The 12628-nt window shown below is 45.0% G+C and overlaps 1 protein-coding gene across 6 annotated transcripts in view; it reads left to right on the top strand.

Moving 5' to 3' along the window:
* The window catches only part of LOC126273198 (band 4.1-like protein 4), a 1244225-nt gene that overhangs the window by 720144 nt on the left and 511453 nt on the right, over positions 1-12628 (top strand). For all 6 annotated transcript variants that reach the window (XM_049976738.1, XM_049976736.1, XM_049976733.1 and 3 more), the window contains exon 3: positions 6185-6289. In XM_049976738.1, the coding sequence (XP_049832695.1) occupies positions 6185-6289 (105 nt within the window). The remainder of the gene's footprint in view (positions 1-6184; positions 6290-12628) is intronic.

Below are 12628 nucleotides of genomic sequence, written 5' to 3'. Positions count from 1 at the left end.
CGAGCAGATGCGCAAAACTATAGACCTATGTCTCTGACATCGTTCTGTTGCAGAATTTAAGAACATGTTTTTTGCTCGCGTATCATGTAATTTCTGGAAACTCAGAATCTGCTCTGTAGGAATCAACATCGATTCCGGAAACAGCGATCGTGCGAGACCCTACTCGCTTTATTTGTTCATGAGACCCAGAAAATATTAGATACAGGCTCCCAGGTAGATGCCATTTTCCTTGACTTCCGGAAGGCGTTCGATACAGTTCCGCACTGTCGCTTGATAAACAAAGTAAGAGCCTACGGAATATCAGACCAGCTGTGTGGATGGATTGAAGAGTTTTTAGTGATGCTGTAATATACAGAGAAGTTGCAGCATTAGAAAATTGCAGCGAAATGCTGGAAGATCTGCAGCCGATAGGCACTTGGTGCAGGGAGTGGCAACTGACCCTTGACATAGACAAATGTAATGTATTGCGAATACATAGAAAGAAGGATCCTTTGTTGTATGATTATATGATAGCGGAACAAAAACTGGTAGCAGTTACTTCTGTTAAATATCTGGGAGTATGCATGCGGAACGATTTGAAGTGGAATGATCATATAAAATTAATTGTTGGTAAGGCGAGTGCCAGGTTGAGATTCAATGGGAAAGTCCTTAGAAAATGTAGTCAATCAACAAAGGAGGTGGCTCATCAGCGTGAGATCCGTACCAGGTCGGGTTGACGGATGAGATGGAGAAGATCCAAAGAAGAGCGGCGCGTTTCGTCACAGGGTTATTTGGTAAGCGTGATAGCGTTACGGAGATGTTTAGCAAACTCAAGTGGCAGACTCTGCAAGAGAGGGCGCTCTTCATCGCGGTGTAGCTCGCTGTCCAGGTGTCGAAAGGGTGTGTTTGTGGATGAGGTATCGAATATATTGCTTCCCCCTACTTATACTTCCCGAGGAGATCACGAATGTAAAATTAGAGAGATTCGAGCGCGCACGGAGGCTTTCAGGCAGTCGTTCTTCCCGCGAACCATACGTGACTGGAACAGGAAAGGGAGGTAATGACAGTGGCACGTAGAGTGTCCTCCACCACACACCGTTGGGTGGCTTGCGGAGTATAAATGTAGATGTAGAAGGAATAAACGTGCATGATGCTTTCGAAGAGAAAAATGGTTTCCTCAGGAACTCATATTCTCAATTCCACAGATTTTCTGTTCAGTCACTGTTCAGTCACTCTAAAGTGAAAATCCTGAATAACCACCTTTTCTAGTGCGGACGTGCAGGAAGAGTGTCAGTGACGTTCTGCAAGGCACCGACAAGCATGTGGAGCCATGCTGACTACAGTTCCGTGGGCACCTACGCTAGGTTTTTCTGTTGTGGATCTATGGCCCGAACAGGCCAGTCAGGGTGCTCCCACAGATTTTCGATTCGATTTAAATTCGGGGAGCTTGGTCGCCAGGGAGTACGGTAAACGCATCCTGGTACTTTTCGAACCACGTATGTACAGTATGTGCTGTGTGGCACGTCGCACTGTTCTCGTCACTGATGTGATCGTGCCGACAAGAAACAAACTGCGTGTAGGGGTGGGCTTAGTTCCCAAGGATAAATCCATACTTGCGTTGGCTCGTTGTGCCTTCCTGAATGACGAGACCACTCAGGGAATGCCACGAAAACATTCCCCATACCAAGACGCACCTACCTGCGGCATGGACCTTTTGCTTTTAGATGTTTCACGCCGTACACACCAACGGTCATTTGTTCGATCGAGCTTAAAATGTGATTCACCGCAAAGGGCGAACTATCGCCACTCAGTGTATGCCCAGTCGGGCTACTGACGTGCAGAGTGCAGCCCTCGTCGACGATGAACAGCAGTCAGCGGGAGTGCATGAAGCAGGCGTCGGCAGAAGATGCCCACATGTGGCAATGTTCGCTGAACGATCGTTGAGGAGGCACTGTTGGTAGCTCATTTGTTCACCTGGGCAGTCAGTTGCTCAACACTTGCACGCCTGTTCTCCCCATCTCCGAAGCCCCTGTCATCCAAGGCCCGTGGTACACAACAGTCGCCTCGGCTCCAGTTTTATATAGCGCCAATTAGCAATGCACTATATACTTTAGTCACGCTGGCACGCGAACGGTTCACAAACAGCCGATTTTGTAATGCTTCCACTCTTGACACGAAATCCAATGATCACGCCCCTTTGGAGGTCAAGTAAATCGCTTCCGTATTACGACAATGAGTACACTGTTTACCGCGGCCCCGAACACGCTTTACACACCCTCTACTGTTAGTGCTGCCAACAATCGTTCGCGAGTGCTTATTGCACGTTGACATCGAACATAGAGCGTTGCCACGTTATTGTGACTGGACCGTGTACAAGAGCCGCAGTCTTGCGCGAAACATTATATGTTATCACCCGGTACCTTTTCTTATGCAAAGCAGTGTACGAACGGTAGAGAGCAGGTGCAGCAACAGCTACGCCAGCTGACTGGCGGCTGGGCAGCAGGTAACGGTTCGCGGCCCGCGTTCTGCGCTGTCGGCGGCCGCAGTGACGGCGGACAGAGCGAGCGCCACAAAACGACTTAATAATGGGTCTCAGCAGGAAGCGCGTCGACGCCTAACGGGATAACGAGTGCTCGGACGCCGGCAGAAATCTGCAGCTCGCAGCACAAGGCTCACCCAGAGATGAATGGCCTGCCTGGGATACACGCCGTCACGTCTGCTGCTCCACACGCAGGCGACGGGTCAGACCTCCGTACGCTGCATTCGGCAGGTCTACCATCCAGATGTAGACTTCTGAGCCGCCGGCCGGTGTGGCCGAGCGGTTGTAGGCGCTTCAATCTGGAACCGCACTGCTGCTACGGTCGCAGGTTCGAATCCTGCCTCGGGTATGGATGTGTGTGATGTCCTTAGTTAGGTTTCAGTAGTTCTAAGCCTAGGGGACTGATGACCTCAGATAGTGCTTACAGCCATTTAAACCATTTTCTAGACTTCTCGTGGCGTCCATAAATCTGTTAACGCAAATACCCGGGTACCTCATGCGAAAAAGACGTGGCTAGTTTCCTTCCTTCATCCGTGTCCTGTCTGACACTGTGTCTTTTGGTGATTCCACACTCTTCAGAGTTTTACGCTGTGCGTCACCATTTCCTCTCATGTGCGAACCTTTCCATCTCAGAGTTGTCTCTACTAGTCTCCAAAATTCTACGATTCTAAGTCAAACCTTCCCAATGGGCACCTCCTTTGCTGCTCATGAGTCGAGCATTATTCAAAGACGCAGCGTATGTTTCTCTAATCTGTTTCATTTCGTACTTTTAGACATATCATTTCACAAACAAATTTATTGTTATTTTAAAAAATCGTGACTTTTTTCAAGTTTAAGACAGGGATCATGAAATATTTAAATACCGATGGATATTCTATTGTTACTAAAAGTATATAGATCAAGAGAGAGCAGAGAGGTTTCATATTTTACTGTGATTTGATAGCTATTACACAATTAGACCTGGAACTGGTTAGTTTAATACCCCATTTCTACATTCCCAATTCTTCGTTTCGCTAAGAAAATTATAGATGAGTTTCCTCCATATTACTAATTAAGTTTTTCTGTATTACCCTGATTACTTTCAAACAACAGATTTTTTATTTATTTATGGTCTCTCTCTTTTACAAACCTCGCACAGGTCAATTTCATACGCCATTTTACCATTTCCCAGCTTTCCTTGGCCACCAACTACGAAAATTTGCATAAAAATACATCGTTTAATTTGGTAGTTTATAGGCAGTCTTGTTTTCGCTTTGTTCAGACATTTGACCAAGAGCAGGAATTTGAAAATCATCCACTGAGAATGCTCGTGCTACTCGGGGAATGCTGCATTTCCCATTCGTGAGTGACCATTTTCAACCAGTTTTAACAAAGAATTATAGGGCGACTTGCTCTTTAAGGTGTTTCCTCTAGAGGCTAGACGGAGCCCGCTGAAGCGTGAGGTCACAGCAGCCGTGACGTGCTCACGCTTGGCTCATCTTGTCAGCTTCTCCACAGCAACGACCGAGGGCGCCGCAGTGCGACGACTGCGCCGCGGATGAGGCGTGTGGGAGATGCAGGCGGCTCCGGGCTTTACGGCCTCAGCACCTGCGGGAGCCGCCCCGCCGCATCAATGATGGACAGCCAGCCCCAGGCAGGGCGGCCGCCAGCCCATCCTGACCAACTGCTTCTCGCAACCCCTTTTCTTGTCCTACGCGAAAACGCAAACAACCAGGGAAACAAATGCTGTCGTTTTGTTTCGCAGACAAAGAGTAACGATTCTTATATCCCTATATACTGCCACGGTATAACGCATTATCACTAGGAATTTAAAATACTGTCGCCGTATTGTGCTTGCGTGTGCGGACTCCGTAACATGTGGAAAGCAGCGCACTGTGATTTGCTTTGTACTGCTCAACGCAATTGACTACCACCACGTGAATAGGGATACGACGGATTATTCATCTCATTAACTGTGCTTTTTTCTTCCCTGTCTCTTTTTGTTCTCTTCCTTCCATCTCATTTGCAAATGTTTTCCAAATTATTTCTCGCTCTTCCTTTGATCAATCAACTTGTTTCCCACTTTTGTTCAAAAATGGTTCAAATGGCTCTGAGCACTATGGGACTTAACATCTGTGGTCATCAGTCCCCTAGAACTTAGAACTACTTAAACCTAACTAACCTAAGGACATCACACACATCCATGCCCGAGGCAGGATTCGAACCTGCGACAGTAGCGGTCGCGCTGTTCCGGACTAAGCGCCTGAACCGCTAGACCACCGCGGCCGGCCCCACTTTTGTTCTCTTCTATACTTCTGCCATACATTTCTGTTAGACCATGTTACGTAAATTCGACGAGAATATAATGAGCAAATTACACAATGTTAAGATGACATTTCTCATGTTGTAAGGAGGCTGTTTAAGTTTCTATGTTGGTATCGTCACGTAGCGCTCTGTATGAAAACCAGTGGCTGTGCTGTGTGCAGTCTGTGAATGGTTGGCATTGTTGGAATATTCGCTGTTGTAGTGTTGGGCAGTTGGGTGTGAACAGAGCGTAGCGTTGCGCAGTTGCTTCAGTCCGGAACTGCACGACTGCTACAGTCGCAGGTCCGAATCCTGCCTCGGGCATGGATGTGTGTGATGTCCTTAGGTTAGTTAGGTTTAAGTAGTTCTAAGTTCTAGGGGCTGATGGCCTCAGATGTTAAGTCTCATAGTGCTCAGACCCATTCGTTGCGCAGTTGGAGGTGAGCCGCCAGCGGTGGTGGATGTGGGAAGAGAGATGGCAGAGTTTTTAGAGCGGACGATCTGGACGTGTGTCCATCAGAAAGAGTAAATTTGTAAAACTGGATGTCATGAACTGATATATATATATATATATATATATATATATATATATATATATATATATATATATATATATATAATGACTTTTAAACACTATCAAGGTAAATACATTGTTTATTCTCTACCAAAATCTTTCATTTGCTAAGTAGCAGTAGTTAGTGTCCTCAGTAGTTAGAAACTTTTATTTAGCTGCCAGTATTGGGGCTCGCTGTATTGCGGTAGTTCGAGTAACGAAGATTTTTGTGAGGTAAATGAATCGTGAAAGCTATAGGTTATTGTTAGTCAGGGCCATTGTTTTGAAGGGATTATTGAAAGTCAGACTGCGTTGCGCTAAAAATATTGTGTGTTAGTTTAGTGATGATCAGAATAAGTAAAGAGAGAAATGTCTGAGTACGTTCTGTTTTGCTCACCTGTTGGAAAATCAAATAACGTAAGAGATTTATCAGCACAGTCTTTCATAATTTTTCCAAGGGGAGGTTTCAATGTGCCAAATAGTAATTGTTGTTCCTGTTACTACACTACTACTATCATCATTATTATTATTATTATTATTATGAAGTTATCGTGTTAATACCAAGGACAGTAATAGTTCTTGGTTGTATAACCGATGATATTTCACTAAATTTCTAAGTCCACAAACTGAATAATTAAAAGCAGGTAACCTCTGGTATCTCATAGATGTATTGAGAACTGAAAGGAAAAAAAAGCTCCTTAAGTGGCGATGTACAGCAGATCAGACAGAAATTCACTCTGTCTTCTTAAATGCACTGTATAACAATACAATGCTCTGTTCTTCCCCGGATACTTTGTAACAGTGAACATGGTTTTTGTTGCTTGTTTCAGGATAACAGCCCGGGCCAGGAGATCCTCGACACCGTATTCCGACATCTCAATCTCCTGGAGACGGCGTACTTTGGCTTGCGCTACCTGGACGCCTCAAACCAGACGGTAAGAAATTCATTCTCTTTCATATATTTGACGCGTCATTCACAAAACGTTTCGGGTCAACAATACCTTTGTAACTACACGCGATCGGCTGAATACTTCCTTTGCTTTGACGCGTTTTCTGGAACGACCAAGAAAGAAATATTCCAATCGGTAGCTGCATGACTAAGATACTATTACTATATTGTTTCACACAAAACATTAGTTGTGGTACCAATTTCGTACTTCTCGTATATTTATGGATTTTGAAGAATAGAAATAATCAGTCGTCAGCTGTACAAATTTTTATTAAATTAACTTCTTGATTAGTTTCGGCAAATTAATTTGCCATCCTCAGAAGATATACAACTAAGCTTACATCGGAAAGCAATCAAACCTGGGCGATAGAGTCCCTCGTTAAAATTTTAACGAAGAACTCAATCGTCCAGAGTTTGCGTGACGATTTCTTTCCGATGTGGGCTTAATTGTATGGTCGTCTGAGGATGGACAGTTAAGTTGTCGAAACCAATCAAGCAGTTAATTTAATAAAAATTTGTGCAGCTGACGACGGATTATTTATATTCTTGAAAAGTGCTTCACAGCTGCTGTTTGATATCCATGAATAAAATTTTAAACTTATGGACAATACCGACACGTGTTTGTTAAGTCATATGTCGGTATTTTAATCTCTAATGTATCTCGATCGACGCTTTATGGCCACCTATAGTAAGTTCATGTGTTTCAGGACGCAAAAGTACTTGGTTATGGTTGAGGTACGCCACTAACGTATAATGCATTTATGTGGCAGCTAGAAGTGAAGAGCGGATAATTTCATTTTCCAATTTCAGAGTCTTTGTGTTATGTGCTTAATAGACTTAAAAATAAATCAAGGTTGTCGACTCACGCCTTCCATTGAGAGGAGCACTGTGAACCGTGGATGAGTTGGTCAGCGATCTTTGTCGCAGCACCACCCTTGGCCTTCATGCTATGGCCTGCCATCAGGTACTCTTCCGAAGAACTGCACATCGAACCGTCCACACTGTTCCTCCATCCAGAATCGGTCATCTCTGAGGTCCAATTCATATGCTTCCTGTTGAGAAATTGTTAGAACCGGATGTTTATGGTTAAAGTGCAGCTAATCACGAAGTTCTAGTGTGGGGCTGTGATTATCGTATGGCAGCGAAACTTGTTAAATATTCCAATACGTTAATGCGAAACCGATGTACACTGGAAAATTAATTCCAATTTTGGCCAGTATGTGCAAATATGGCGCTATGCAGCATATCGTTGACGAAATGTGTAAGCGGCCGTTGATAGTAAAATCAACATTAAGCCTTTCTCACTTGGTGGACCTTTTCTACTCTCGTTTCTTTCCTAATGAACTACATGTGGAGGGATTTTTATACGTCTTTCCTGCTTTCACAGTGCCAAATTTCCACAAGGTGACCAACATAGGAACTAATTTGTCTTCAGCGTAAATGGTTCCACATTAACGTATTAGTATCTGCCAAGTTTCGCTGTCATACGATAATTACATCCCACACTTGACCTCTGTGAGTAGCTGCACTTTAATTACAACCAACCGGTACTTTTTTAAGCAAAGGTTCATCGCTTAACAGAAATACATGTTCTTCTGACACACAGAAGAGACAACAAACCCGCCAGTGATTCGTTGCAAGGTATTAGTCAAGACGAATGTGGAAAACAACCACACCAGTAAATTCACACAAGTGTAAGAACCAGGTTTCTTACTGCTCAGATTCTAGAAGATGGATAATTGTATCCCTGCTTGGGAATCTTGTCAATGCACGTATGCAGTTCTATCATTAGGTGCCAACTTTATTTTGATGAACTCCCGTGCACATTCTCAAAAAGCAAGGTACAGCAGCTTTCAATGAGTGCTTAAAGTTTTCAGTACCCTGGGGGGGGGGGGGGGGGGAGTTAAGATCTTTCTCTGTTGTTAGTATTTCGTTAAGGTAAGGATGCAGTTCAACCTTTTCTTTAACTATCACTTTTGCTTTACCCTGGTTGGGCTTGAGTCACCGGTATGTAAAACTGTGTCTTCTAACTCGCGCTGCCTGTGGCATATTATATTCAAATGAGATTCTGTATATGTGAATGCTTCGAAATCATAAAATAAATGCTCGACGCGAATCCGTCTCTTTCATATTTGGCGTTATAAAGTACTGAGAGTGGCAGAGACTGTTTAGTTACGACATGAAATGTATTCCTTCAGACAGCGTCGCTCGAAGCCAATATCAACGCACAACATTCAGCACAGAGAAATTTCTGCGAAATACACAGATTTTTTTTTTCATTTTCGTTATGACTGGTATAAATTTATTCCGGTGCCAGCCTTTAATTAAATAATTAAATACTGATAGCGTCACGGCGTTAATTATAACTCTTTCCTGGTACCAGCAGGAGAAACTCACGGTAAAGCCGGTAACATTATTTTCTTTTTTAATTTAATTTTGTTTGAAACCCGCAGTTCCTATACAGATATGAGAGCAACATACAGTTCCTTAATGCGGGACATAATTTTACCGAACAGCGTGGTAATTGTTTAAGGCAGTATTCTTGCGTCAGACCACAATGTTCCCTCACGCATTCACATTTTACATGGCAAGGAAGCCGTCGACTTTGGTTTGTTCGATACTCAGATAGAAATGCACAACTATTAGGACTGTTTTAATGGAACTGAAATCTCAGAAAAATAAAGTAAATCAACTTTTGTGAGAGGTTGATCACCAAAGAAAAGTAAATATGCGCAGATAATGTTTCCAAAGAAAGACGAATATGAGCCTATAGCAGCTAAAACTTCATCCAAAAGTCAGCATGAATGAGCCGTCTCTAGCAAGCACTGACGACCACTGACCACGGCTAGATTGTATGCACCCGGTGGCGGAATAGTCACGTGACGCTGTAAGGAAAATGTGAGGGATGGATTAGTAATCCATCACAGTTTTTCCGGAAGCAAATTTTATCTAGGATTCCAATACACCATATTGTTCGCATTCTCTTGACTTCAAAACCCCATTTTTGAACATTATCTCCGTTCAATGCGATGGCCTTGCCCCAACTTACTGGGACGGTTTGTATGCACACTGGTACCACTCTACTTGTCAAAGTCGGAGCCAAAGTCTTACTGCACAAATAACCTCCCATCATCCAAGTACTGCTTCCCGTGGATTGCATCCTCCGCTCGGCCAGACGGATGGAAGTCGGAAGATAGGAGATCCGAATTGTAGGGTGTAAGAGGAAGAACAGTCCAAGGAGGTTTTGTGAACTCCTTTCTGGTGCGCGGACTCGCCGTGCTTTGGTTCAGGGCCAAGTCTCCGTAGAGACTCTGCAAGCGCCTGTGAATGTCTGTGATGCCTGGTTTTTCTCCAAAAGGAACTCGATGACAGCTCTCTGCTTGGAGCGCACCGCCATTACAGATGGCATTTTGAAGGCTACGTATAGCGCCACCACTTATCAGAACTTCGTGAAATTATAAGGGCTGAGGCTGGAGTACCTACGATTTCCCATAACAAATTCCACATTTTTTTCAGCCTAAAATGCCCGAGAAAAATAACGTGTTGCGTTACTTATTGAATTCACCTCGTGCAGAGACGAATGGGAAATCAAGCTTGTGACGATACCTCCAGCAAATGTGAAAATCCACTGACATCAGTGACTTTGACAAACGGCCACATTCTTATGAGCTTCCGCCAGGAAACAAGCGTCTCGGAAACCGTGAGGCGGTGGGCTCTTTGCCTGGTAGTGTCGTGTACATCTGTGGGAAGTGGTTGAAGGACTGTGAAGCCACGAGTAGGCGACTAGTTGTTGGAAGCCCTAGCCTCGTCACAGAAACTAGAGGTAGCTCTGTAATGTGGGATAAGCGGCAATCTGTGGCAGATCAGACGGAAGAGTTGATGTGTCCGCTGCTGGCTGCCACAAACAAACAACCCACGTAAGGGGAAATTCAATAGCGTGAACACAATTTCTACAACAAAAATATTCTCCACGATGAAAGAAAACACAGGATTGTCCTGCAATAAGTGAAAACAAAATGGATGCTACTCCTTCAGTAAGTGAAACAAAATAAAAGATGGTTCGTAAATAATGGTGCCACTCAGACTTTCAGAATCACAAAGTAGATGAATTAAGTTCCACGATAAATGGAAGAGTTACACACACTTCAGTGAGCACAGTCTTAAAGTCTTAAGGCGTGACAGTAAGAGTGCAAGGCTGATGCAGACGCAAGTGTTTCAGATAGACTTGTGCAGATACAGTAGAACGTGGGGGACAGTGGATGAACTCTGCATCTTTCCATGTTAATCTCACGATATCGTCCATTACTAATGAACTGGGCACAGATCATGGAGATTGGACTGTGGATCAATGGAAACATGTGGCATAGTCAGATGAATACTGTTTCCTTTTTCCACAAGGTCGAAGGTGTTGTACGGACATGCTGGCATCCAGGCCAATGGCTGTTCGAAACATGCAGTTAATCATGGACGCAAGCTGGTAGGTGCTCTATTGTGCTATATGGGACAATGAGCTGTTTTTCTATGGATCTGTATTAGTAACCGAAGGCATAATAACAGCTGTGGGCTACGTGAAAATTATTGCGTATCATCTGCATCCTACCATGCTCGATGTCTTCTCTACCGGTTTTAGCATCTACCAGTGGAGTAACTGTCGGCGCCAGCCGGTGTGGCCGAGCTGTTGTAGGCGCTTCAGCCTGGAACAGCGCGATCGCTACGGTCGCAGGTTCGAATCCTGCCTCGGGCATGGATGTGTGTGATATCCTTATGTTAGTTAGGTTTAAGTAGTTCTAAGTTCTAGGGGACTGATGACCTGAGATATGAAGTCCCATAGTGCTCAGAGCCATTTGAACCAGTAACTGTGCGCGTCACATGACCTGAAACGTGGTACAATCGTTTGAGGAGCATGATAGTGAACTCAGATTGAATATATTGGCCACCATATTCTCCTGACCTGAAACCGATAGAAGACATTGGGAACGTGGTCGGATGCCAGTTCCTCACCCACTAACCACTTGCTCGTAATTTACGGGGACTGCGTGACGTATCCATAGGCAATTGGTGCCACATGGTCCCGAAACCTACCAAAGACTTTTCGGATCCACGCCAAGCAGGATTGCTGCTGTATTCGGTTCCAGAGGTGGACCAACACGCAATTAATCAAGCAGTCATAAAGTGTCAGTACCAAAGTGAGTGTCAGCTAGGGTCGTAAGACTTCGAAGTTACACTGAGCCGGGAAAATTTCTCAGATGGCTCAGAGTGAACAGTTAATTTTTCAGCAGTGTATTCTGAAACGAGTATTCGTGACAGACTACAGTTGTAGTGTGACTGGAACATTCGCTTCGGACTTGATCTGGCAATGAAGTCTCAGAGGTACATTTCGATGTTTCATCACAAACATCGGTGTAAAACTTCATGACGGAAGCAACACCAGTATTTTAGCTTAGCCCATCTCCGCTACGTGGTTACCCCCAAGTGTATGGCGGTAGCAATTCTGGACCATCGACGAGCAGAGAGAGACACATGCATTGAAGTTCGAGTATGAACGCGTGAGTAATTTTCTGACTTGTTGAATGCGAAGAAAGTGACCATCATATGTCTTCCACTGTCAAAACAGGTCTAATCCGCCACATACTTCTCACTGGATACTTCCCAACATGCCGGCTACAGGAGTGACAAATCGCTAGAGGCGTCCTACGTATTACTCGCACAATGCTTGCGCACAAAAGCGCTGAGAAGAGAGAATACCCGCGCTTTCTCTGGCTGATACGAGAGTTCGTTGTGGGGCGTGCAACTACTAGTTCCCCCATGTACCTCGACCAGTGTAGCTGTCTGACGGGGTCTTGGCTGAACGACATCAGAGCGCGGCTGGGGCGCCAGACCCGCGGGGAACGCCGCGTCGCATTCTGCGCCAGCAATCGCGCCGTTTTAATCAGGTAAATGCGAGCTAGGCGTCTGCGGCCGACCGCTCCATTTGCCTAATGGCGACGGACGCATTGTTGCGCTTTTCACCTGGCGGCTCCTGCGGCTGCGACACAACGCAGCACAGCGCCCCACCACGGCGGCCCCTGCCGCGTCGCCCCGAGAGACCGACAGCACTGGTGGGAGTCGCGGCAGTGCGTACGATAGCGTTCTGCGGAGCTGCTGCACGCGGGCACACGGGAAGAACACGAACTGCACCTGTGGTCACTAGCAGTTTTCTGTGCTACCGGACCTACTTGTACATCTGCATGGTTATTCCGCAGTACACAATTAAGTGTTTGGAAGAGGTTTCATAGAACTACTTATAGGCTAATCAAAATATCCACGGGTGTACTGCCGGTCTATA

The sequence above is a fragment of the Schistocerca gregaria genome, chromosome 5 (genome assembly GCF_023897955.1).
Source record: "Schistocerca gregaria isolate iqSchGreg1 chromosome 5, iqSchGreg1.2, whole genome shotgun sequence".
Taxonomy (NCBI): Eukaryota; Metazoa; Arthropoda; class Insecta; order Orthoptera; family Acrididae; genus Schistocerca; species Schistocerca gregaria.
This window is presented reverse-complemented; position numbering and strand designations above follow the sequence as displayed.